The 27,929-nt window shown below is 44.3% G+C and overlaps 1 protein-coding gene across 2 annotated transcripts; it reads right to left on the bottom strand.

Moving 5' to 3' along the window:
* Positions 1–1,057: 1,057 nt before the first annotated feature.
* Positions 1,058–27,562, bottom strand: CNN3 (calponin 3). 2 transcript variants are annotated; one of them, XM_075710816.1, is made up of 7 exons: positions 27,506–27,562; positions 6,294–6,415; positions 5,772–5,838; positions 4,228–4,365; positions 3,576–3,692; positions 2,666–2,812; positions 1,058–1,480 (listed from the first exon to the last, which is right to left on the bottom strand). In XM_075710816.1, the coding sequence occupies exons 1-7, from the start codon at positions 27,560–27,562 to the stop codon at positions 1,133–1,135; spliced, it is 996 nt and encodes a 331-aa protein (XP_075566931.1). In that variant the 3' UTR covers positions 1,058–1,132. The 2 variants fall into 2 exon arrangements, with proteins under 2 accessions (XP_075566931.1, XP_075566932.1); XM_075710817.1 differs by lacking the exon at positions 4,228–4,365.
* Positions 27,563–27,929: the final 367 nt, after the last annotated feature.

The following is a 27,929-nucleotide window of genomic DNA, read 5'->3' on the forward strand; positions in this document are numbered from 1 at the left end:
GTAGGCTGAAGCAGAGGCAGTGTTAAAATCGTGCAGTTCCTCATGTGCCTTGAGAAAAGGGCAGGGATTTAGTGAGCGGCGAAGGGTCTCTGGGCATAACCTCGCAGCCATGTAGAGGGGAAGTGAACTCTGCTGTAAAGGAGCTGCATTCCTTTCCTGTTAAGTCACTGTCACTCATTCCCAGGAGGTTTTTTTTACGAGGCTGTTAGATGAAATCCCATGGAAAAGAACCCAAACTGCAACAGAGAGCAGTTCTACATTACCCTTAACACAGGCAAAGGCAACGCTGCTTTGGGGATCATTTCCGTGGCATCTAATCTTTAAGAATGGTAGCGTTAACAAATAAGACAGGATCTTCTACATACCTTTAAGAAAAAATATTTATTTATAAAAATACACTGGGATCAGTTTGAGAAGTGTGGCAATAAATACAGTTCAAGGAAGAAAAAGCATTTCTACATGGATAGTTTATGGCACAATAAAAGGTAAATGCACCATCAATCACGGGACTTCTGTTGGCTCAAGACTTTGTACAAGCTCCCTTTTTAGTAAGACAACTATTTCGAAGTTTGGTCAGTGTTGATAATGGAATGAATACGCAAGCACGAATGCACGCTTATGTCTAAGGCAGGACTTACCATTAGCAAACAATACCTCAGAAGCATAGTCATGATATTTAAATCACTAACGGGGTGTCTTAGATTTCATTGGCAAAGACCACGTTTAACTTTTAAAAAAGAATTTCACGCTTATCTCCTCTGGAAAACAGAAAAAGCTGTAAATACGTAACATGAAGGCCTAACGTGGTATGTAAATACCTACTTAAGTAGAGATCGTGAAAATGCATAGCCCCTTATCAGACGACCTGGCTGTACACGAGCGCTCCCCCTTTCACAGTATTCCTTTTACTTCATACGCAGTTATTGTTTATGCTGTAGACTACAACTGTTACAGCACTAAAGGCAACTAGACAGGGAAAGGGCAGAGAAAGGAAAGAGGAATGTATGTAAGGCAATATTTCTTTAGGTACATTAAGCATAGTGTGTAGGAAAGACAAGATAACAATTCCACAAGGCTAGTTTCGTTCTTACTGAATAAAATAATGGACTAATACTGAACTTTTGATGCAAAGCTAATAATCAATGCCCTGGTCACTGTACTGACCATGGTAATCTCTTTGATAGTCATCTTGGTACTCTCCGTGATAGTCATCTGGGTATTCTGCCTGATAATCGCTATCGCTGATTTCTGACCCGTTAGTTCCTGTTCCTTGGCTGCCGTTATGAATGACAGGTTCTGTTGGTGCAGCACAGTACTTGGGGTCATACACTTGTCGTCCAAGCCCATACACGCTCATTCCCTTCTGCGAAGCTACTTTGTTGGTACCCATTTGTAATGAAATAGTTGAGTTATCCACAGGTTGCAATATGTGCTTCTGATCGTAGATGTCTCTCCTGGTACCTGGTGCCAGCATACCGGCCTAATAAAACAGGATTGTAGAGGTTCAGTAAGAAGCTGTGATTGCTAGATTTACATTACAATTAGTACACCTTACTGGAAGTGCTAGAAGGTAGGAGTTAGAGCGTAACAAAATGTAGCGCCACAGCACGTGTTCACTAGTAGGCAAGTCGTCAGGCTTGTATGAGGAATGGTGTGGCCAGCAGGAGCAGGGAGGTGATTGTTCCCCTGTACTTGGCGCTGGTGAGGCCGCACCTGGAATGCTGTGTCCAGTTTTGGGCCCCTCACTCCAAGAAGGACATTGGGGTGCTGGAGCGTGTCCAGAGAAGGGCAACGGAGCTGGGGAAGGGTCTGGAGCACAGGGCTGGTGGGGAGCGGCTGAGGGAGCTGGGGGTGTTCAGCCTGGAGAAGAGGAGGCTGAGGGGAGACCTGATCGCTCTCTACAGCTGCCTGAAAGGAGGGGGCAGGGAGGGGGGTGTTGGGCTCTTCTCCCAAGTAACAAGCGATAGGACAAGAGGAAATGGGCTCAAGCTGCATCAGGGGAGGTTTAGATTGGATATTAGGAAAAATTTCTGTACGGAAAGGGTAGTCAAGTATTGGAACAGGCTGCCCAGAGAGGTGGTGGAGTCCCCATCCCTGGAGGTGTTCAGAAAATGGGCAGAGGTGGCACTTGGGGACATGGTTTAGTGTAGTCTACCCTTGATTGGTTTAGTGGTGGACTTCGTAGTGTAGGTTAATGGTTGGACCGGATCATCTTAAAGGGCTTTTCCAACCTAAACGATTCTATGATTCTAAGTCACAGAAGATAGTCCTTGCAGAAAGGAAAGGCCCAGTTTACTTCCCTCTTTGGAGAGAATATACTAAGAGTCTGGACTGGGGTAGTGCCCAGGAAGGAATGTCTTTTTCCCCCCCCGCTCTGCCTAGTTAGTACTTGAAACGAAGTTACGGTTTTCTTATAGTATAAACACAGCCAGCTGGAAATTCTAGAAGCACCCAGTCATTTTTATGCCTTAAGACATTCCACACAGAACGCGCTGGGGAGCAAGAAGAAGTTTAAGTCCTTCAACTACTGCATAAAAGCACGGCAGAACCGTCCCCTCTCGCTGCTGCCAGCGAGACTCTGCTACTGCACGCGACTCGCGGCCTCTCCTGCCCCACAGGCTCTCCCCGTGCCACCTCTCCCCACGCCGCACGCCGCCCTGCTTACCTGGCTGGCTCCTTTGTTAGTGCCCATCTGTAGGCTAATTGTCGTCTGGTCAAACGGCTTATCGGTTTGCATTTTTGGATCGTAGAGGTGTCTTCTAGTGCCGTAAGCAGTCATGCCTGCCTGACTGGCACACTTGTTGGTGCCCATCTTTGTTGGGGGAAGGAAGAAGTGGAGAGAAAACATGATTTTTTTATTTGTACAGCAAGCACAGGCTAAGGAAACAAGTATGGTTGCTAACTGTGATCGCTGACAGAAAAAGTAATTACAGTGCATGCTCTCCTCACGTAGCTTGACCGCTACCTGTAATAAATTACCCTTTCTCCATACCGAGCTTCAAAAGGAAAAACAGAGACAAATATCATCCTAAGGCATTTCAGTGACTGGCATCTGCCCAACTGCATGTACAATTAGAGTGGATGTACGCATCAAAATGTAGTAACTAACTTGTACCCTGGACAGTAATGATTCAATTATGCTGCCGCAACTTTGCTACCACAGGGATTTTAAGATTTTATGCCAGTTATTTTTGGTTTTATGACTATTAGGGAAAGTGGAGGGGGGGGGGGGGGGAAAAAAGCTTCTACCATATAAGGAGCTTTAGCTATCCAGAGACTCCTTATTTAAAACCACTTTAGGGGACAGAGAAGATACTGCTAATATTAGCTGTTCCCTTCCTCCTTATCACTCTTATTGCAGATTTAAAACAAACAGAAAAACCTTCCAGGCAGTCACTTGAGCTTATAAAGCCAATCAACTGCTTTCAAGAATTAAAACCTCATACCTCCTTCCATGATAAGAATATATGGTAATTCTGCAGCTGGTTTTGCGTAAACAATGTATCAGTTAATCAAAACAAGAAAGTTGTTCTCAAATATAACAGATTAACCGCAAGCTTCAATTTTGTACTTACCTGCAAGCCAATTACACTTTGACCAGCTTTTAGTTTTCCTGCATCAAAACTTCGTGCTTGCTTCTCTGCATATTTGACACCAATATCAATTGTAGTATGAAAACCTTTAGTTTTTGCCTATTTAGGGAGAGGGAAAAATAGAGTATTCAGTATTTACAAATATATTTTCTACTACTGGAATGTGGGCTTTACAGCCCTGACCCTGGCCTCTCGAGTGATGCCACGAGCAGGTTTATCTCTTAGGAGAAACGCTCCGTGTCGGGGGTGTGAGAAGGTGACGGTTCCCCACGCCATTTCAAGGTGGCACTCCAGAGCTACCCAAGCGTCTGGCCGGAAGGATATTCGGCAGGGATTAGTGTCCTCCTGTGAGCGCCCCCCCCCCCCCCCACCCCTGGTTCTGTGCATGCACACGTAGCTCCAGAGCAAGGCCATGGGCAGTCAGGAATCCTAACTCTGAATTCCAAGCCTTCCCTGGAGACATGAGGTAGGACACGGCCCTCTGAAGTGCAACCTTTGCAGCACCTCAGAGTTGCAGTAGCACCTAGCCCCTCCTGACAGGCTGTATCCCGTTTTCCACGTTCACGTGAGCGGTTAAGGGTGCATCTGGACTGGCACGTGGATTTGTGCCAATTCCAGGGGTACCAATACTTACCAGACCTGCTAGTGCCACTAGAGTAGTCTGTACTTGAGTCATATTTCCATTTTCAAAAAGATCATTTGCTTCAAAGATATCATGGGGCTTCATGCCGTAGACTTGGATGGCTTTGATAAAATTCCCAATGTTCTCCAGCTAAATGGAAACAAAAAAGCCAGTTTTCTGCTCAGTGTTTCAATTCAGAAACCAAGTCATTTTAAAGCTTTCTGGTGTTGGTTGGTTGGTTGATTTGTTTTGCTTGTTTTACACAAGTTCTTTGCCTTGTACAAACTGGACAAAGCAGCGTGGTTAAGAGCGACTGGTAGGAAGTTTGAGATTATTTTTCATTAGTTTTAATACTGACTTCAGAAATCAAAGGGTTTATCTAGCCTGGCATCTCTCCATCAGTGAGTATCATACACTTTGTTAGAGGGGGCTTTGATGACAGAACTGCCTCGACTATGTCCCTTCCAAGAGAAATCCTAATCCAAAACCTGCTTCAAAGTGGAAAATTTGACATAGGGTCTGTGCTATTTGAATTCAGCAATTGATAGTTTTGAGTAAAATAAAAACATCACTATGTGCATAGTAAGAACATTTAACTTGGTCTGAAGGTATTATCTTGCTCACATCCTGGGAAAAATTCAACTAAGCTTTTGGGGTTTCTTAGCACTTTTTAGCACTGTGCGCCGTAGAAATTGGAAAGTAAGATGGAGTACAAGGAGTAAGGACTGAATCTCGTCTTTCCTTCTGAAGTCGTAAGAGGTATTAAAACTTTTTTAAAAAACCAAAAATCCTCCACCGTGTGTAGAAGCGTTCAATGCCAATAAAACCAAGAGGCTGACATAGCAGTATGATGACCCAGCAACAGTAAAGGTGGTCAACTCTAACCAGCAAGCCTTCCAATGCTTGTTCTAACCGCACGTTGCCTTTGCTAGTGCCTTGTGGGCTGGAAGTGCTGGATAGAGCACTTGTAAGAAATCAAATCTGGATATACCGAAATAAAATACGTACTGTAGTTTGCACCGTATTGTTTTCCGAGTTCTGTTACCCAACCATTTCTTCTGAGACTGCTCAGGTCCTTTCCCTCCCCATCCTCTCTCAGCTGGTTTCTCAGGAGGACACTTCGTACAGTGACCTCCAACGTCCGGGGACAGGCAAGCTGCTGACCTAACACCCTGCAGCACTGCCTGGATGGAAAACTCCAGTTGTGATTTAATAAAAAAGTTAACAGTTTGGTTTTTTTAATTTGGAGAAAGGCCTTGCTACATGGCTCTATGTTGTTCTTCCATCTGAAATGTCCCCTAACAGCTACAGCACTCCTGTTAAATACGGGTACTCAAGTGCCACTCGGAAGCCACCTCAGCTATAGCTGCTTTCTGTTAAATGCTGTCCACCTATGCCGTATCCTCCACCGTTGTGTACGTTATCACATACAAAACTTGGTGCTATTGAGATTTAAGGTGTACCATATTCACAGCAAATTTGTTAATACAGAGCAAAAGAACTGTTTGGGGGTTGGAGGGGTTAGAGGTGTAGTTTTGGGGGGTTTTTTGTTTTACCTGGTGCCAATTTAGTTTTGATTGATTAATTTTCTTCACTGATCCTGGCTGCAGCTTATTTATAAGCCTGGGGAGGTGAAAAAAAGGGAAATGCTTAAACAATAAATCTCATCCTTATACCATCTGTGCAGGCATTATATAATATTTTCACTCATGCTTTATTAGTTGCATTAGTTTCATCAAAATGGTTAATTTTTTGGTTTATACAGAGTGCCTAGCTCAGATCTCAGGTCTAATGAGTCTAGCAGACCGCAAGAATTTTTGTGTGCCATTTGATTATTATAGAAAAGAGCTTCACCGTTAAGTTTAGAAATACTTAGAAATCTTTGCTAAAATATAAAGGAGATGTAAGTTTTTCATTCTTTTCCACAGTTTCAAAGAAGCTGTCTCCCGCCCTACTGTCAGCTATCTTTGACTATTAGAGTTGATGTGTTTGAAGGGGAGTCTCTTTCAGAAAGTCCCTCCTTAGTTATCTCAAAAGCGGAAAACTGCTAAAAATAAGGTTACTTAATAAATGCTTACTCGCATAAGATTATGCCGTCTTTTAATCCCAGTTGAAAGTTTGCACCAATGCTCAGACCTGTAACCTCTTCTATCCAGTTACGCAGATCTTCTTCTATCTGGGGGTCATACTTCAGGGCAATCTGCAACGCAAGCAGTTATAAAGTTACTTCACGAGAGAAAACTGCAGCTCTTCCCCCCCCATCCATTTCAAAGAGTACGCTATAGCATTTATCCAGTAATTTTAAATAGCAGAGTACAGAAGGAAGTCTTTTACCCCCTTTACTGTAATGTTTATGGCTTTACTAAACGTTTATTTGCAAATAGCGCTTTGAAGCGCTTAACAGTTCTTCCTACTGTCAGAATTGCTGGAGCTTGTGAACAGCCTTTTGACAGCTGCAGAGGAATGAAGGACTTTTTTGGAGAAGGAAAAAAAAAAAAAAAAAACCATTCTACCCGAGTTGTATTTTAGCAGGAAGTACAAAAGTGAAATAGTGCGGTACGAACACAAGAATTCCGAATTGCTGTGCCATCAGTACCACTGCCCAGATGTAGATTTCTACATGGGAACTTAATTTATATAACAGGTTTGAAGTTATTCAGCCGAAGATTATGGTGGGTTTGCTTTTTTAGCTAGGTTATGATTAAAGGCAATGATCTTCTAAGTTTTCCCCTTGTTGCTACAACATTAAGAGTTATCTTGCTGGAGGTTGTGTGTGTGTGGCTCTTTTAAACTTAAGCTTTAGCAGGCCTGCTATTTCTCTTTCCTTTGCCCTTGCTGGAAGGCTCTGATGGAATAAACTGTGACCTCATGTCTTAATTGCAAAGTTACCGCACTGTTACTGTAGAGAGGGAAAACCTGCAATGGTCTTTGAAGTTAGAGGCATCAAACGGAGGCCCAGAGTTGCTATTAGCAAGGTGACTTCAAACTCCTTTTCCAGATGTTCAGGCTTCACTACTCAGTGCATCAGTTTATGCTTCAGTCACTAGAAATCAATGTGTGAAGGGAATGCCTAAAACCGGTGAACTCCAACGATGCTGACGGGGCCCACGCTCCGCTCCCTGCCCTTCCTTCCCCTCCCCTGAGACGGAAAAGCAGCTCAGAGGTCCTTCAGCCCAAACCTGATACTTCTGCAATGCTTCTCAATACCAGCGAGTTGGAGAAAAGGGATTCTATCATTGAAAGCGTTGCTACTTTTTCTGCAAACAAGTTATCCGAGCGCGAGAGTTGATGGCGTAAAACTCTAGCGCGGAGGTTGGCAACACTTTTCTCCCTTCGTTACAAGTTGCCCCGTGCGGGTCAGTGAGCGAGACGGGGAATGAGGGAGCTACCGTGAGAAACGCGGCAGGCAAGCACAGAATGTCCTTGCAGTATTTCTAACTAATGGAAAATCAGTCCAGCTACGACCAGTTCCTAATTTCAAAATTCCTAACCAGAAACTCCTGTAAAGCCATTCGCATTCGGATCAAAATGTAAATTTCAGACTTTTTACATCCAGTCTTCGAGTTCAGCCCAGAAAGGCCAGCTATTAGCAACTATTTATACCGCACAAGATTATAATTCCAGCCTATCTGAATTGCTTGGATAGAGGCAATTGCTTCGTTTTGGCTAGCGTTAGTAATCCCCAACTCCAAACTGACCAAACGAAAAATTACAGTATTCTGTTCTCTTCTTTTCTTGTAAGGGGAATGGAAAATTCCTGTATCTCTGGCTTTACTTCAAATACTTGTCTGAGTAATACTTATTTTCCTTAGACTATTTGTAATAGCGGTGCTATGCTGCCTTAGTTACAGATCAGGATAACAGACTAACCCATTCTCTTATTCAAGATCTTGATTAAAGTATAAAGTTTTGTGCAATATTCTGCATAAGATAACAAGTACTTCAGTGCTTAGACCAATGCTGGTCTTAAATAACCAAGATACCCCTTTTTTAATTGAAGAAAAAAGGAAGAAAGTTTAGGGAATACTGCCTAGTGTGAGGAAAATGTCATGACTACTTTTGTGGTTTTTTTAAATAGCACCTTTTGGATATTAGACAGCTACGATGAGAAGCAGACTAGAAAAGCTAGCTGAGGCTCACAGCTCCACAGAGGGAACTGCTGCCAAGCAGCACAACCACGTTCTTCGTTTATAGTGGTGGTAGCACCAGTAAAGGGTGGGCAGCCCCTTTTCTGCCGGGCTACCAGAAACGTCAATGTCTTCAAAATGGTGCATGAGGAAGCTGGTCATCATCCTTCCCCTTCCTCACCTGGTGATTAGCTTACAAACTACTTTTCGTATGGCTGGTTTTTATTTCCTACGGAAACAAGGCTTATGTGATCACAGCGTTCATTTGTCTCCCCCTGAACGTCTGCCAGAACTCAACTAGCTTGTTCAAACTTACAGAACAGCAGAAGTCTGTTGATGCTGAAACACTGCATCATACTCTTATTACACATCACAGAACCTACAGAGATCTTACAAAAGTGATCGCGTCCACAAACTCTCACGTGACCTGTACAGACGAGACACACAGTAGCTAAAACGGGATTTGTAGAAAGGCCAGAACTTGGTACGTTCTGATATTCCAGTTAGAAGAGAGCGGACAGTTGGGGCTGCTCATTTCCACGTTGACAGTTCATGCTACGTTAAAATCACCGTTCTAACAGGCATGTGGGTACAGAGCGGGGTTTAAGCTAATCTCTTCCACAAGTGTTTAGTTAGGTAGAAATGTAATGAACATTGCACTTTCTGAAAATTCAGGCAGTTTCTGTATCAGTGTAGCTTAGAGAAATTGCTAAGTCATAGTTTAGCTGCTCTGCAGTTGGAATTGTCTGGAATACAATGGGAACTGTCTTTCTACAACTTCATTTATTAAGTACTGGTAATAACTTTTTTTTTTAAAAGAAAAAAAAAAGAGAGGAAACTAAGTCTGTGATCATGCCATCAAGAGACACATTTTAAAGATCAGACTCTAATCTCCTCCCTCCCCATATTAAACAAAACAAACAACAAAAAAAGAGTAAATATGGAAGCCAAGAAGAGTGAGAACCCTAAAGACTTCTGCAAGTGTGGCTATTTTAATCTTTCTTGGCAAGTATATAAAGAAAAAAAAAAGGCAAAAATTTTCCTCATTTAATACTAAGTGCATTCCATATTTGAGATTACAACTGAGCTGAATATTAAATTCCTACCCCCATTGCTTGGGGTACTTAGAAGTAATCAGAGGGAATTTTATCACTCCTGAAAAATATTTACTTTATGTTGGAGTACTTTCACATGTGTTCAAATCTTGAGTTTTTCAAGAGGTTTTAAAGTGTCTTGAGGTATCGCTACAGTGCTTATCTAGAGGTAGGGAAAAAAAAAAGCTCATACAGGTGAGGAAACTTGTCTTATTGCCACTAAAAGCATTACTATTAAATCTGCTGATGTTCTGAATTGTCTTCACTACCGCACAGTTTGACTTATATACGGTAAAGTTTTTGGTTTGATTTTTGGAATGGTGGGAAGCTAGGTTACAAAAAGTGAAGTGTGGTGACAGTTTCGTTGAAAAACATGATCTCTCTGAAAAGCTCAAGAGATGGACACTTCAGAATCTGGTTTTAAGCTTGTGACAAGGAGGGGTTAGCCAGGGAGAGCAACAGGTCAGGTACTACCAGAAGCGAGGCGTTCTGCTCACTCTGAATTCTTAGCTCCTTTACTCCCGATGGCACAACCAGAAGTTGGGTAATGCTACGTTAGACATACGGAAAATGTGAAGCATTCACTATCAGAGTTGTTCCAGTTTTCCTTTGATTGCTATCTATGAGGGGAAGTTGGAAGCTTTGACATAAATGAAAAAAAGGTTTCACGGCTTTTTCCATTACTACTAATCAACATGCCAACATTTGATCCTTTTTAAGTACTGAGCTCTCATGGAAGATACTTAAATCTTACAAGTCCACAGCAGAAGAAAACATCATCTACTAAAGATGAAAGCAGTAGCTAAGCAGCTTCATTCCAAGTATTCATCATCAGTGCCACGAAAAAAAGCTACGGTTTCAGATCATCGTCGAAAAGATTCAATTGTAGCAATGGATATAAAGATTTTAGAAAAGTTTAACAGTTGGCTTCCCGCTATCTGGTTTTAATTTCTTTACTTTGTTCTGACAAATCTTGGAAGATATATGACGTTGTAAATGCTACGCTTTTTGTTGACGCTTCAGAGATACAGATGTAATAGTTAGAAATATCTTTGAAAGGCAACTGAAGTTTATACAAGTGGTCAAAATTATCGGTGATCTAAGGTTGTGGGAGGCAAAGAGTAGGTGTTACTTGCCTATTACAAGCTCTTGACTGCTAGTACAGTTTGTAATACAAAGGCGTTATCTTTGTATTCAGTATGGAAAAAGCTACACAAAATTTGATGATTAACTGAAAGGCAATCTTTTGAAAAATTGTAAGTAGAAATTTAATAGTTCTACTACAAGTAGTCCTCAGAAGACTGACAGTACGTATCACCTTGCTATTGTAAGTCACAAGAAAGAAATGGCTGCAGAAAAATTAGGTTCGTGTATTACTGTCCTTTTGGAGAGGCTTCAAATTTGATAAAAAATAATAATTCACCTACTCATTTTCAACTACAGCTGTATAAAATACCAACTTCAGTTAGTTACAACTCTGCCAAATACTCCAGTTGTATCTGAAATTGTGAGGAAGGAGGCAGAAATCTGGAAAACTCCATGCTATAAGAGAATGTTTTGAGCTTGAGACTCTTTAATACCAGTTAATATCACATTAAATATGGCTTTTTCCTGAGTTTCACACACATTCATGCAATTTTAACATATTACTAAGGGACACAAATTTGTCAGGCAGTAAAATGTCTCTGATGCTTATGCTGCTGTCTGTCCTGTACAGCCAGGACAGAAGACCGCCTCGTTAATGATGCAGAAGCAGCAGCAAAACCCGGTTATACTAATACCAGTATTTCAGCTAAAAAAATATCTTTTTTTTTTTCAGCACAGTCATCTTCTACTGCAGATAAATTAAGGTAAACGCTTCCTCTCTATTACCTAAACCTGATGCACTTTAATTATAGGGCTGGAGTTGTGTTGACTGAGTGGAAGGACGGAGGGGGTAGAACTTGGGGCGCCAAGAAGTCAGTTCTTCCTCTTACTGAGCGATTCCTGTTTTAAATGCCAAGTTTCATCTTTGAATGTCAGCTGCAGACAGTAACTAGCAGGTGATGCATGTACATACAAGTATGCCTACGGCTAGAGCCCTTGGGTTAAAACTTGATTCCTCTGGCAACTTCACACCCGATTCTTGTACCTTGTTCTGTTCAGGTAGGACTTTCCTGTCTGGGACCTCTGACGGTGTAGAAACCCTCCCTCCATCTGCGGTACAAGAACAGCAGTCATCACTGTTTTTATCAAGCGTATGGATTTCCTGGAAAGAAATGAAGTTATGCTGGCCAACTTCAAGGGACGCAGACAGATCGTTAAAGTTACTCGATGTGCCTGTAGCATGCTAAGTTTGAGTGATGATGTTAACCAGTATTTCACACCATAAATGATATCATACAGACTTGCAATTGTCCTTTTATGCTAATCTTTTCCAAATTACACAGTACACACTGTACACTAAGGGCTACATGTATGCCAAATCTCCAGTTTAAGAGTTCAGCTGTCTATATTGCTGCTACTCTGGAAAAATACCGTAACAGTACCTCGAGAAAGAGTTGCAGCACGCTGCACAGCTCTGTACAAGTCACGGGGACTAACAAACAGAAAACTTAGTAAGGTAAAAAGCCGGTATAAGAGATGGAACTTTCACAGTTACCCATCGTGTCACAACAGCTCGCAATTCTTAGTTCTGGTGAAACTTTTGACAACAGCTTCAGGCTTTATGCCCCCGCAGCAGGGGTCAAACGTTTAACATGCAGCACCCTAAAGGTAAAGTACTAGTAAGCATCTGAAGAAACTGCTCTCTGGTCAAAAGGTTTAACAGCAAAAGCATGCGCTTGTCAAAGTGAGGGAACAACTATCACAGGAACTGTGTTTGGTCAGCAAACCCCAAGATTTAGATACATATAAAAGCCAAGAAAATAGGCTGTCGCTGTTTTCCAAGGTAAATAAAAATACAGGGCCAGGTACAGAAAGAGAAATAGCCAGGACCCTACTCCAAGATAGTGTATGAAGAGGTTATGCACATACTTTTTCACCAAAGTGAACAGAAAAGTAAATAAAGCTGTAAGTTTTAGATGTTAATATTCATCATAGGGAGAAATTTGCTGTGGCTCATATCCTTGCTTAAAGTGAAACGAAATTACTAATTTTTCAGTTTAAAAAAAAAATCAAGCAGAGGAAGCTTTCTGGATTTCTAATAAGTATGGGAGCATATTTGTCTCATACAGAATTTAATCTGGGTCTAGCCAGGAGTTTTAATATTATTATATTATTTTACTTTTACACATTTAGGTCATAAACTACTGAAAGCAAATAAAGATAACTAAATGAACAGTCCAGCTTTTAAGACCTAAAGCTGTACAGTTTAAATTTTAAGCAGCAATTTGTTCCTACAACAACTTTTTAATTTTTACTAATTTGGAACCAAGTGAAACTGAATTGTTATGGTTTCGGTGGTGCCAACACTTCTTTATCATTTGCTTGGCCCTAGTTTGCGATGAGCTCTTTCTCCTCCCCTTTTTAAGGCTTTATGATGGTATGGGGAAAGATGAAAGCGGAATTATCTCCCGGTATCAAGGCAGAAGCTCTCGGAAGCCCCTACTCCTCAGAAGTGGGAGTGAGGCAGACTACACAGCCAGTCCCAAATTATCCTCCAGAATTCCAGCTACTGGCACCCGAGCTGCCCCATTCCGTTCATCCCCTGCTATTCCAGAACACAGTTCTGAACCTCACATCTAAAATTTACACAGCAAAACGCCTGGGACAACAAGTGTTAAGAACATACTGGTTAGGCAAATGACCAAAAAAAAGACACAGAAAGAACAGCAAGTGTTCTTCTCATCAGGAAGAAGAAAGCTTTTCTGTACTTTTTTTTTTTTTTAAATTAGACAACTGACTTAGAACTTTCTGGTTAAAATTCTGTGGTGTGAACAGATTACTGTACACATCTAATCTCCAGCTTCAGAGGTGAGGGAGAGCGGCAAGGACATCATCAGTATTTTCCTGCAGAACGGTTCTAGTTGTCTGCCAACAGAGCAGTTATTTAGTCATAGAATAAATAACTAGCACACCCTTTAAGTTGAGCCAGAGAACTTAAGACAGCGGGGAAAATACAAGGTTTTCATTTTTCCTGAAAGTGGGTGAGAAGAGGGAGTGAGCGGGTACCAAGGTTATTGTCAAGTGGAGCTTCCTGCCATTTGAGCTACCAACCCAATGACCTTTCATTGTAAGGACAAATTAAAATTCCCTGTTAATTTCACACAGGTTGACCAGGCCTGCATGCAAAAAAGCAAATGTTAGAGGAGACATATTTGTGCTGGAGAAACCCAAAGGCAAAGGGAATGTAAAAATCCAGATGAAAACCAAAGGGGAAAGTACTTCAGAAATGGAAAGCCATCATGAAATACGCCCTGGTATTTGAACATGTATTTTTTTATTCCTGTCATTACGGACTGTTGTACAGAAAGGGAGAGAACACACCCTGTTCACGCTAATATTGAAAGATCTCACTATATCCACCATGCTCCTCAGCGCGGAAATTTTACAGCTGTATCCATTTTGCTTAATATTCAACAGTATTTTTTTGTTATGTGTAGTGTAATTGATAACTTGCCAGCATCTTGCTGTTTTCTCTGTAAATGAAAATTTAGGCTACACTCTTTCAAGGAGGGATGGGTAGGCATTAATCCGAAATTCCTGGCGCTCTTCCCATAGGCACCAGTTTAAACTCTGTGAAGTAAGGACGAGCCATGCCTCAAAGTTTCCAAGTCATCTTGCAAGTAAGCTACCTGTAGTCACGCAGGGCGTTTGTTGCCAGATCAGCAGGCTGGCAGAACTAAGCGTTCCGCTCCCTGGCTGTCCAGTAGGATTTTGTGACAGCTTGCAAACTATTCCCGAAGCAAACGCCACCACCTCTTCCCTCCGCGCACGCTAACAACTCGGATGTACGCCTGCCCTTGGACCGAATACGGCTTCCCCCTCGTTCTCCGCAGCTGTACGGCTGCAACGCTCTCACCCATTCAGATCTGTTCACAGAGTTTTTCTCCCGCATCTTGTTCTTATCGTTTCTTGTCACAGCCACAGTTTTCTGGCTTATAACTCCAATTCTCCTTAGTCGTCAGCATCCACTTTCACAGCAGCACCTTCTGCTCCTGCCACCATACATTTATACTTCTTGATATCGAGTCCCTTTGCACTGTATCTTTAGTCTGTATATTGCTGAACAGTTTAAATTCCTTCACAGAACTTCTTTCTTTCAGTAATACGCACTACCTATTATTTGAAATCATTGCTGTTGTCATTTAACAAAAGCACTGGGATATGAAGTTTCTCCTCAGCTGAGACAGCGCTGGTCCAACCCGGTGCACACAAAGCCTGCTACTCCCCGAGGAGAAGAGATTCCCCTTCCTTTGAGATCCGCCCCTGGTATGACCGGCTCGAGCTCCGGTACGACACAGCAAATCCGGGCGGGCTCCGACATCACTAGCCGTGACGTATTCCGAAACGACGTGCGAGGCGCTGCGCTGAAAATATTGGTAACCTGCTGTACTGACAGACTTCAGTGACACCTTGCTGCTCTTGTTCTGTGTGTGTGTGTGTGTGTGGGGGAAATAATATAATCTAACAGAACCATCTGGTGCATAAACAGCCAAAAAAAAAAAGAAAAAAAAACCCTGAAAACAACCTAGTTTTCCTCGTAGTAACCCAGGAAGCACCTCCTGAGACAAATTCTGCTGTAACTCTGGTGGAACAGTAGTTCTTGAGGGCTAGACCGAGCCTGCAAACAGGAACAGTAACACCAATGATCACTGTATCTTTCTGAGAGTACTTTTCTAATCTATTGCTACTACAGCAATCCAGGAAATTCTGTATTCTTTCAAGTGTACTTATTTTTCCTCCTCCAATAGAACAGCTTTTAAAATAAATCACATTACAAGCAAACTGTATTGTGTGACTCTGTAGCCCTTCCCCAAGGCCCAGCTGTGTTGACAAGTCTCCCAACTTCACCTTCTGAATAGGGCCACAAAATCTGATTAATTTGGTCTCTCTCTCTCCACGCGTTTTAATTCCTTCTCTTCAAACCCTCTTCGCTTACCAACAACAGAGGGATTGTGTTTTACAGCAGCAAGCGGCTAATTAGTAACTCAAACGTACCTCTCAAAAAAAGTTAGCAGAAGCAAGCAGCAGTCTGTCGATGCGAGCTTTGCTAAACGCTTCTCAAAACGCACGTGCCCTCTTGCCTCTCCAGCACAGGCACAGTCCACGCTGCGTTTTCTCAGTACCTTTTCCAAAGGTAAACCTCAAGATTCTGCTGCGTTCACACCTCTTTTGCCCCCACCCAATAAGCTCAGACGCTTGGCTGTTCACTGCCACTTGTGATCCCAGGCATAGGCTTGACTGAAAAATGAACCCAAGGTAATGGGCGTTTCCCAGTTAATAGTGCTCGGTGTTTCCCACCGACTGCTCTAATCGTATTTTGGTCGCCTGTCAGCCTGCTCCGATTTATTTCCATGAACTCACGGTAGCTGAACGGGCTGAGCTGCCCATGATAAGTATTCATAAGGAAAATACAGATTTCTCTCATTCTTACCACCACTTCATCCTTGCACAAAATGATTCAAGTTGTGTTTTTTGTAATTTAGGCAAAAGACATGATTTCTTGAGAAGTTCCTTCGCTTCTACTAGATAGCAAAGTCTGCCTAGATTCATCTTTTATACAGGCAGTAGATCGAAATCTCCGAATTCACACCTAGCGCATTTTTCTGGTTGAGGTAATTTTCCCCATACCCAGTTTTCTTAGCAGAAGCACAGGAAATGCAGATTTCACAGCCTAAGCTTTAGAAGATCTTGCCTATCAGCTGCTTCACACTGTTGTTTTGCTTTACCACCACCCAAAAAATCAGAAGAATGAATTCAGCACAAAGAATGAAACGTAATAATCTGCTGCTGCTGCTCCCTGCCCTCCACTCCCTTCCTGGGTACATCTCTGACCGGTTAAAGTTCAGTAGGTGATACACAATGTTAGTTTTAATTCCAGGAAACATCGAACAATATTTTGGATACGGCCACCCAGGCAAGTTGCGCTTTAACCACATAAAAAGAGTTAAGAAGAAGAATACGGTCTACAATCAATGTCGTATTTGAAATAAGTGATGACCATAAACACATTAGAAAATGTTTACTTAATTTTGTAATAATATTCATCTTTAAAGGCCTACACTTGAAATTTAGATTATTGAAGAATGTCTAAGCAAAGTAAGACGGAGTATTTGAAATTTATACAGCTCCCATAGGCAGTTCTATATAAACCATAAAATCTGTACAGCAGACAGCTTTTATTTTTTTAAAGCTTATGATTAGATGAACTTCTAGCTCCACTATTTAATGAAAATGTAGTTTAAGTCACATAGAAATCGAGCCATAAGCCTGCTATACCCAAGTTTATCATGAGCACTGAAGAAAGCACTACCATTAAAGTAGGAGACAATCAAACTCTTAAGTAAGAGATCTGGTTAAACACCCTGTAGTAACTTCTAAACCAAGATTTTTCAGCAATTAAGCAAGTGCAGGAAGAACGGTGAGCACTGCCGGGGTGGGGAGGGGATGCACTTCCACACTGCGTCCAGAACTCTGCATATACCACGAGGTAAGCTGTAGTCTCGCTACGCTGCGCGCCCGAATTCACCGTAGGTTGGAAGCACGCGAGCAGCAGTACGAGTGGGCAGCGCTGCACTGCAAATGAAGGGCGGGAGAGGTATCGACACCTCGCCTGCAGCCCTGCGCCCAGCTCGGGGCCCTCAGCACAAGGACACGGAGCTGCTGGAGCGGGGCCAGGGGAGGCCACAGAAATGCCCCGAGGGCCGGAGCCCCTCTGCTGCGGGGCCAGGCTGGGGGGGCTGGGGGTGCTCAGCCTGGAGAGGAGGGGGCTGCGGGGAGGCCTGAGTGCGGCCTGGCAGTGCTGAGAGGGGCTGCAGGAAGGGGGGGGCAAGCTTTTAGCAAGGCCTGTGGTGACAGGACAAGGAGTGATGGGTTTAAACTAAAGAAGAACAGATTTAGACTGGGTATAAGGAAGAAATGTTTCACGCTGAGGGTGGTGAGGCAGTGGCCCAGGTTGCCCAGAGAGGCGGTGGAGGCCCCATCCCTGGGAACATCCCAGGCCAGGTTGGACGGGGCTCTGAGCACCCTGGGCTGGTTAAAGCTGTCCCTGGCACTGCAGGGGCTGGGCTGGGTGACCTCTAAGGGTCCCTTCCCACCCAGAGCATTCCGTGATTCTGTGATCAATGCTCAATTACTTAAGGTCCCATTATTCTTCTGTAGAACAAAATGCTCAGGTGCCCTGATTGAACTTTAACTTTGTTCATTATGTTTTGTTCCAATTCTTTTCTCTCCAAAGACCAGTTCTTTATCTCTGATGTTTAATCTCACAGCTTTTTTTGTTAATTCTTTTTTATTAAAACCTGCTAGATTCTTTCAAATAGATGTACCTTTCCACATCACAAACATTTTCATACTGTCATTTATTAATGATAAAGGATGCTATCAAGACAGACCAGTAAAAGTAAAAAGGCAATAGTCTGTATTTCCTCAGAACCTTACGTGTACTTTTCACTTTTATTGGGGCATGATTAACGCAATAATGTCAGCAAGGTAAGGGGACAGCTTCTTGCAAAAATAAGCAAAGAACATTTGGTCTTAGAACACTAGATAATGCTTCACTGACTTCACACTGCATTGACTTTCAGATCCGATATACAGCCTAACTTCAAATCCACCCCATGCAGCGTGATGAAGTTACCCAAAGCGGTGACAGCTCAGGCTGGGAATCTCGACAGGAGCCACAGGACAGGTCCTGCTCCAGCGCATCCTTCTGCTTGGTGCATGCTGGCCCGAGCTCCGAGCTGCGCTCCGTCCGCGCTCGGCACAGAAGGAGAATGTTCTGGCAGGGCCCCGGTTAGCAGCCGAGGTAAGAGCCAGCTTTTGCCACCAACATGTGAGTATTACCAAATCCCTTCCCAAATGCAGGTCTCTGTTACGCCTTATCTTTTGCTGGCAAGGCTTCTTGCATTTAGTCAATTGATTAGGGACAACGGAAGAATACTTTTCCATTAAATTACTCTTAGTCAAGCAAAACCAGGAATACGAAGATAATGCTCTCTGTAAATAACAGGCCGCAGTGGAAGTATCAACAGGAAAGCAATGTAATGGTAGAGCTGCCTTAGCAGGAAAGCAAAGTAGGTTTTTATAGTATTAGCGTCCGGTTTTACTCTGGGAACAGCCATGGTCCCAAGGTAGGGAGATTTGTTTAGAATCCATCTATAATTCAGCCAGCTAGGACCTGATGCAGATCAGATCCCAGCTTCATGAAAGCATTTCAGAACAGCAAGGAAACTAAGGCAAGGAAGTATCAGGAATATTTAGTTTTTGCCCAAATCTAGGAAAAGGCTTGGTGCTCAAGTCCCACAGGGTGTATGCACAAGACGTGTCCAGTTTTACTTTGCTGTCCGTCTTAAGGCTTACTGTGTAACCAAAAGGATGCCTGCCTGAAGTCAGTCCTCAAGAAAAATCCTGGTTTTGACCCTGGAAAACCAAGTCAAGACTTGGAAGGGAAGCAGCAAAGGCATCAAACTGTCAAGGTCCAGCTTCCAGGAGGGAGCGAGGATCAGCGAGCAGAGGCAGCTCGGACGGCCGAGGCTGAACGGCTGCGCAGCGCAGCCGGGCTCAGGCGCTTTGGGGAGAGGCCAAGCAGGGCCCCGGGCCGTAGCGTGGCAGCAGCACCTCGCGCCTCACTGGAACGGCCTGCTCCAGCTGCCAGCTCCTCCAGCGTGACTATCGCCTGCAAGTCTTTGTGATCTAGACATCCAGAATCCTACCTCAGAGAATCCTAGGATCGTTTAGTTTGGAAAAGCCCTTTAAGATCATCCAGTCCAAACATTAACCTACGCTACCAAGTCCACACTAAACCAATTAAGGGTAGACTAGACTAAACCATGTCCCCAAGTGCCACATCTGCCCATTCTTTGAACACTTCCAGGGATGGTGACTCCACCACCTCTCTGGGCAGCCTGTTCCAATGCTTGACTACCCTTTCAGTGAAGAAATTTTTCCTAATATCCAACCTAAACCTCCCCTGGTGCAGCTTGAGCCCATTTCCTCTCATCCTATCTCTAACTACTTGGGAGAAGAGACCAACACCCCCCTCACCACAACAATCTCCTTCAGGTAAGAGATGGTTTTACGTCAGCAACACATTTGATTATGTCTCCCCTCCTAATATCTACTAAACTCTGTGCTGGTTTAAGGAGGGGGTGGGGGGGAAGTGTGTGTGTGGTAAGTATGTTGAGGGGTTTGTTAATTTTTTTTTTTTTAAAAAAACAAAACCCCAAACATAGAACCACCCACCTGAAGCAAGTCAAAACTGTTTTTGAGAAAACCACTGTAATTCAGTCCCACTAAATAGAAACAACAACCTTAAGTTACTCTGAGGCATTACTGCAAAACCAAAAATATTTACCCCAAAGAGAGCATTTGCTGCTGAATACAGCTATACAAGTTAACAGTTGTTTAGAATCGGATACTTACAAAAAGCATTTTTAAGCAAAAGAGTCCCTCTTACAGAAAAAAAGAAGGATTTTCACATGATCTCACTTAGAAAAAATCTGTTTCAAATTGCCCTACGTGTCCTGGCCTCAAGCCCATTTTTACTGAAGGCCTTTCCTGTACAGTTCCATAGGGGATGGGAATCTCTACAAAGTTTGCCTTAAAAGGATGTGTCAGATGCACAGTGTATACGGTGTACGTAGCTACAGAAGCTAGCAATCCTGAGTACAGAGAAGTTTCTATCCTTTATTCTCCAAGGCAAATTATAAATTATTCAGAGGCAAGGAGAAGCGTCCAAATTAATGTTCTTACAAAAAAAGCAGAGGTGAGGGGGGGAAAAAAAAAAAAGCCACTGATGTGCCGTTATCGCAAAACAACGCATGCATCCGTCCAGCTATCTTTTAAGGGTACTGACTCAGCAACAGGAATATAATAGGTGTTTTTCTCTACATTTTAAACTGAGTCTAACTCTGAAACCACACAAAAAGCGCATTCATCTGTACATTTTAAACAAGCAAGCAATACTGTAGTGCAAATTAAACAACTTCTTTTCTGAGACTACTAATCCCGCTTAATCGTCCTGACTCTGCCAAACTCAATTTGCTTTTTTCAGAGGCGTTCTGGCCATAGGAGGTATACGTGAGCTTGCACGTAAAGGATGCAAGACTTGATACTTAGCCCATGCCCTTAAACATTAACCTCAGCAAGTTTGATGTTTTTCTATCACCAGTAAAAGTTTTACCAGAAGCTTATTAATCCACCAGAAACAAGGACGCTATGATACATTTTATAAATTCGCAGAAAACGCTTTAAATTTGAAAGCGCAGACAGTGTTGTTCCTAAGGTTAAACATAACAAGCTTACAGCGAACATCCTTGCTCTTCATTTACCTAGGCACCGTGCTCTGCTGGCGGCAGCGCCGGCAGTTTCTGCCCGTGCTGTCCTCGTGCGCGCACAGGAGCGGACTGGTCGAGTGCTCCACCTCCGCTTTGATGGTCACGAGGCAGTGGTAGCTAATCCCGGCTCCGCCGTGCCATTCATCACCTTCCTCCCGGAGAAACCGGTGTAAGCCAAGAGACAGCACCAGAAATTACATCCCTCACGCAGGGCTTAACACGGGGCAGCGATACGCGTCTCGCGCTGCGCGCCGTTCCAAGTGACAGATTTAAGGAACATGAGGACTCCAAAAGACAACTGTCAACAACACGTCAAGGTTTACTGAGGATTTAAACCATTGCGAAAAAGAAATTAACTCCTGTGTTGGCGGTTTACAGCAACAACTGCCAGATATCACTGGGGTAGCCACTTTCACGGCTTTGTTTCATTTCACCTACTTGGGGGCTACCAAACATTGAAGCTGGCTACAGGGCACGTGCCTGCCTCGCAGGGGTTGTGCAAGGGCTCCCGAAGGCAAGTCCCCTTGTTGGTGGGCTTGGGCAAGCGCACAGAACGGGCAATGCTTGGCTGACAAACACAGGAGGCTTTAAGCAGGGGTGTTGACATCCAAGTTGCTGGCAAGGGAATTGCCTCCATGGCAAATTATTCGCTTCTGTTTATCAAAAAGCAAGCTGTATCATAGGTATGAACTCTCAACTCAATGCTACATAGGTTGCATCACCATTAGTTTGTACCTGTTAGTAGGTCTACTTATTACCGCCGTAGTATTAATACTTCTGTTGAAGTAGCCACAGAACTGGAAACCTGTATCTGATACAGGCTCAAGAGAGCGGACCTGTCCTGCGATGGTAACAGTGAAAAAGTGGATTAGACACATCGCGATAGACAGAGCAGACACACGGAGGTAGATAGTAAAGGATGAAGATGAATGGAGACACTGCAGTTAAGACTTTCCACTGCTGCAATACCTTCCTCCTCTAAAAAAAAAAAAAAAAACCAACCCCAAAAAATCTAACCAAAACATGCAGCTATTGATTAGGGCTGCTGCATTAACACCACTTCTCAATCAATGCGAGAACTCTTCACAGATGGGATCTTACACTAGGAGAATACAAATTAACAGGTTACTACAGCTAGCGTTTCACTGGGTTTAAAAAAAAATTCTCTGCAAAGTTTCCAGCAAAAGGCTAAACTCATGTTTCAGCAACTGAGGTGCAAACACGTTTGCGGAAGCGTAAGAGGCTCCTGCCCAGGAGAGGAACACTGCATTTGGAAGGGGAGAGACACGTGCAGCAGGCATCTTCTAGGAGGTGGTGTTGAACCCACCTTACTGAAATTCAGTATCCTCAGTCAGGGTAAAACTAAGCATCTGAAAAAAGTAACCAGCAGGGCTATTGTAAGTAAGTTGAAGAATTCTCCTCATTTGGTTGCCGATACATTAAAAAAAAAGCACCTTAAGACTTAACTGACGAAAGACAAGTGCTCACTGTTTATATCACTAAGGTGTTTGAAGCGATACGTGTAGTTCTTGTACCAAACATTGACTGACCGCAAGTTTAGCCATGGAATTAGTCCACTGTCATATTCATGTTTTGTGGGCAGTTTTGCTGTTGACTCAGTTATCAAAACTGCACCATTAAATACCATTTTCTTATGTCGAATGCATTCTGTGCATCCAGTCGATAGATCTCTCGACTAAACCTAGAGCAGAAGTTTTCAATCAGCATTTAATTAATCTCTGTGTATTACAATTATAAAGGAGGTTTGGGAACAGCTATTAAAAAATCCCTGCTTACTGCAGGGGGGTTGGGCTCAATGATCTCTCAATGTCCCTTCCTACCCAAAGCATTCTATGATTCTAAGATTAACACACCGAGATATTTCGGGAAGACAATAAATATAAAAGACAAAGTTATCAAGTTGTTCATTTGAACTGCAGATCTGTTACTAAAGCATGGATCCAGCTGGAAAAAATTTCACAGTTCTTTGGAAAATAATACAGAAATTGGACACAAAGAGAAAAGTTTCAGTGCGATGCACATTGAAACTGATATTTAGCTAGTAAATGTTAACTTCAAGAGCTATGATCAACTATCAGAAGTCATGAATTAATTGGAGCAAACTGAAGTTCAATGCTTGATCTTGTAAAACCCTTCTGCTTCTTCCTCTGAAATTTCCTTTGCAAAAATCTCAGTGGACATATTTCTATTATAATCTTTCTGACAGTTAGAACCAAATACTGGATTTTTAATTTATTCTCCATGCAATAAACTTAAGATTTCTATCATGGAAAAGGTCACACAAGCCAATTTTGTTTTAAACTAAACACCCCAATTTAATTTAAAACTTGTAAATTAAAGATGCTGCTTCTTTAAAAGCTATATAGACTTCTGCACTCCCACTTGCCTTGTACGTAGAAATCCTATGCTGTCCGTTACCATCACAGAAGATATCCACCTGTGCTCTCAAAGCAGAAGTTCTCCTTGCCTTTATCCAATACAGTCTTCGTTTTTATTACATCCTTTCAGATGACATTAATAGAAATGCTTTGTCACCAGCAAACATCCTTGCATAAGGGTCAAAAAATTCAGTGAGCAAACCTAAAGGTTTCCTAAAGGCAAAGAGTCTACAGGAAGCGTGGAAGGGTAAAGCAAGTACATAGTAGGAACAGTTACATTTTAAGGAGGAAAAGGGTATTATTACTGTTTTGAAAGGAGGGGTGAGAAAGAAGAAGGAGAGGGCCTAACAGTCCAACTACATGCAGCCAAAATTTAATCTAGCTATTAAATCACTAACTAAAAAAATCTGAAAGTTAGTGATTCGAATGTGGTTCCCAGTTAAAAATCATTCATAAAAGGGTACTTTCTGGACAAAGAAATTAAATCTGTTTATTTGGCCTGCAGTTAAGTGAAATACAGCACAAGAATTTTCTCCTCAGCAGTTTCAGGAGGAACGCAGTAATCATACCTAGGACTGGTTGGTATTATTCACCACAGACTTCATTTCTTGTTCATTAATTTGTATTTGCCCTCGAGAAGGAAAGCAGGAAGTACTACTGACCTCCTGCACACTTGCAAAATAGGAGGTATTTTGTTTACAGGCTTCATTTGTCTATCAGCCTCCAGTTTAAAGTTTGTTTCCCTTCCTTTCCCATACCACTGGCGCTTGACCTCTCAGGCTGGCAGCTGCGGGGACAGACTAGCTCACCTTTACTCTGCCATCTTTAAAAAGTTTGGAAAATGGTACTGACCTGCATGCTGGCTTCCTGAGGGAGGGATATCTTGGAAGAAAGGTCAGAGACCACAGTCAAGACACGGGATAACCAAACGCTACGCAACGTTTAACCCCCCGTACAGACCGTATTTCTCCCCATCCTTCCTTTCCCGCGGAGACGAAACTGGCAGCGTATCAAACAGAAGAGGGGGGAGAAGATGAACGCCTGCCCGACACAAATGCCATTTCCATGGGAAGGGTGGAGTCGCTAGGAAGCAGCTGAACGAACTGGAACCTCTCCTCCTCCCGCCTGGCATTCCTGTTTGCTCCGCACCTCACGCGGCAAGACTACGCAGCAACAGCCTCTGCTAATTTCTTACCTACCTCAGCTGTAAATCAGAGACAAATATAACATTAGTTGGTAGCTTTATGTAATTGCATCATCGTGTCCAGCTATGCCAGCCCCATGTACTGCAGAAACTCTCCCATTGCTTCAGAAGAAAATTATTTATTGCCTGCAGAAGAAACTATCCATTTCAAGCAGCTTGAAGGGCTCCTCGCTGAATATTTGTTTTGGATCAAGTGTCTTCTGTGGTCTCAAGTAAACAGGGAATCAGCTTCAAAGGGATTACACTAGTTTTGACTACCTACACATTTTTCATGCAGGTAAGTTTCCTTACAGCTGGCAACCACTACACAAATTCCATCCTTTCTCTGGAGGAAGGAGGAAAAGAGATCCGTAACAGGGACCAGACACCTTACCGGTGTGAATTAAGGTAAGGAGCAAAACAAGAGAAGGGTGGAGCCTCAAAAGGACAAAAAGAAAGAAAGAAAGGAAAAAAAAAAAAAAAGCCCTGAACACCAAACTAAACAAAGCTTTTAAGCTTTGAGACGGAATCTTGAACATCAATTAAACAAAATTCTTATGAAGCATCAGGACATGTTATATTAATCTATTCAAATACCCTAGCAAACAAAAGGTCTCTCTGCACACTAATACAATGCCAAATGAGAAAATAAAGAATAAAACCCCAAACCAAGTGATTTTTCTGCCCAGCACAGCTGGGCCCTCGGGCAGCATAGCTATCAACACGTCTGCTTTCTGCAGAAAAACACTGCCTGGGGATTAGCACTGAAAATTTCAGACAAGGGCATCTAACATTCACCATCACTCAAGCAGGGAGGTACCATAGCTACTTATGAACATTACACCAACACATTAAAAAAAAAAAACAACCAAAAAAACCAAAAACCACGCTTAACACAATAGTTTGCATGAAGGTCAGTGTTTTAGCAAGCGTGATTAAGATCGGTACCAAAAAATGGTCCAGCAAGAGTTGGAAACTAGATGTTCTTCAAATCTTTATGAGACAGAAGAATCTGGAAAAAGGAATTGCTGATCTTTAGAGACGTTACTCTCTGATCACCTAAAATTACACAGAGAAACAGACACATATCTACTGCACAGAGCCACGCAAGATACTCGATAGGAGGTACGCAACATATCTGTCTATAGCATAATTACTTTGAAATTTGATCTTACTGTAAGAGCAACATTCTCAAAGTTCAAAGCGTTATCTTTTGCTGGAGGTTTTGTTGGTGTGTGGGTTTTTTTTTTTTTTTTGTTCGCTTGTTTTTTTTGAAGGACGTGAGTTCATTTGTCTTTGGCGCATGTGAATAATTTTTTATGGCACTGCTGCACTGACATTTCCCAAGGACCGCAGCACAAGCCCGCACGCAAGTAAGCTGAAGCTGCCACGGATCACCCATCCCTCTGCAATGTTTGCGCTGAAGAAAGCTGAGAAAGCGAGTGAAGTAACAGACACTCAGCAAGCCACAGCAGAAAGCCCTTTGCACACAGGCGTGAAACGCACCCGTTTCAAACCCGCTGTTAATGCACGGGCTTGGAACAGTTCCTCTCGGGAGGCCCTAAGGAAGCTGATGACAATAAGAAACTGAAAGAAAGAACAAAGAACTTCTGCCCATCTTGTCCCCATAAAGGGATCACTGTTAAGCCTCTATGATTCCGTCAATATTTTCTTTCAAGTAGAAGAGCATTTACTTTCTTCCTAATTCACATGCAGTAATACACAACATATGTTTTATTGTCTTTTTTTAGACTGTAATGGTGTAGATAAATCACTTAAGTTTAGACTTTGGAAGCGATCGCTCTGGAAGATGCTTGGTTACATGATTTCATCAAACTTTGTAGCAGAACCCCACAACCTTCCTGAGAAAGCCAATGGGGGGGGGGGGGGGGGGGAGGGAAAAAAAGTGTGTTTTGTGATGTTTCCAACATATTAACTTAGACTTTCTGCGTAAGTTACATCAAACGTTTAAAGAAAACTACTTTTCTCCCTCCTCCCCTTTCTACTCGCCCACAAGTAAAAGAGGATTGGGGGATTTGCTGCAGCCCGAAAGCAGCCGTGCGCGCAAAATAACCGGTTATTAAATACCACATTGCGAATTTAAGCCTGGGAACGAAGAGCGGGAGCACCAACTTATCCCGAGCTGCTTCCCGGCGTCATTTCTGCCTGCCAGGGCCTTTCCTCTTTGCAGGTAACCGCTCCCCGCAAGGTGACAGCCTGCCTAACGGGACGCCAAGCGCCTTTTGTTCCGCGGAACAGGAGGAAGAACAAGTCAGAGCAACTCCGTAAGGCCACGCACGGAAGGCGCACACCTCCCCGGCTGCAAAGGCTCTTGTTTTGGGGGGGGGGGGGGGTTGGGTTTTTGTTTTTTTTTTTTTGCAGTTTTAAGCCAAGCAGCGGGTGCAGCGGCGAGCCCCGCTGGCAGCAGCAGCGGCTGGGCGCTCTCCCCGCCGGGCACGGAGCGGAGCAGCCCCGGGAAGGCCGCGTTGGGCCGGGGAGGGGGCACAGCCCCCCCCCCCCCCCCCCCCCCAAATCCCCGGGGCGCGATGCCGGCGCCCCCGCGCGCCTTTGTGCGCCCCCGCCGGGCGGGGCGGGGCGGGGCGTGGCCGGGCAGACAATGCGCGCTCTGTGCGGGGCCGGCGCCCATTGGCTGCGCGCCGCCCGTGCCCATGATGTCATGCGGCTGGAATGCGCCGCGCGGGCGGCCGGGCCGCGCCGTTTCGTCTCATCGGTCCCGCCACCGCCCGCTCCGGTGAAAGGGGCAGCGCCCCTGAGGGAGCCCCAGGTGCGGCCCGGAGCGCGGCGGGGAGCCCAGCGGGGACCGGTCGCTCGGCCGAGCCCGACTGACAGCTCCCCGCTCCCCGCCGGGGCAGAGCGCGGTGCCGGCGGCCGGGAGCGCCCTCCCCGTCGCCGCCGCTGCGCAAATCCCCTCACGGGAGCCGCGCGCCGCCTCCCCGCCGCGGCCAAGGCCCGGCGGAGCCGCCGCCGCCGCCGCCGCCTGCCTCACCTTGTTCTTCACCTCGGCGGAGAGCCCGTAGGAGGGCCCCTTGTTGAAGTGGGTCATGTCGGCGGTCTCCCCGGGGGCGCTGAGTCGCAGGCGCTGGCGGCTCCGGGCTGAGGCGAGAGTCCGCCCGCCGCCGCGGAAAGTTCTAGTCCCTCCCTCAGGGCCCGGCCCCGCGCGCCCCGCGGGGGGCTGCGGCCGCACCAATCGGAGGGCGGGGGGGGAAGCCACGCCCACCGCGCGGCCACGCCCACCGCGCTCGTGTGGCCACGCCCCCTCCATGGGGGCCCGGCCCGGCCCCGGGTGGCGGCGGGTCTCGGTGCTGCCCTGCCGCTTGCGACGGGCCCCGAGCCCCGTCCCCGGCTGGCGAGCTTCCCTCAGGCCCTTCCCCGACGGGGCGGGAGCGGGGGGAGGCCGGCCGCTGGAAGAG

The sequence above is a fragment of the Pelecanus crispus genome, chromosome 5, assembly GCF_030463565.1.
Source record: "Pelecanus crispus isolate bPelCri1 chromosome 5, bPelCri1.pri, whole genome shotgun sequence".
Lineage (NCBI taxonomy): Eukaryota > Metazoa > Chordata > Aves > Pelecaniformes > Pelecanidae > Pelecanus > Pelecanus crispus.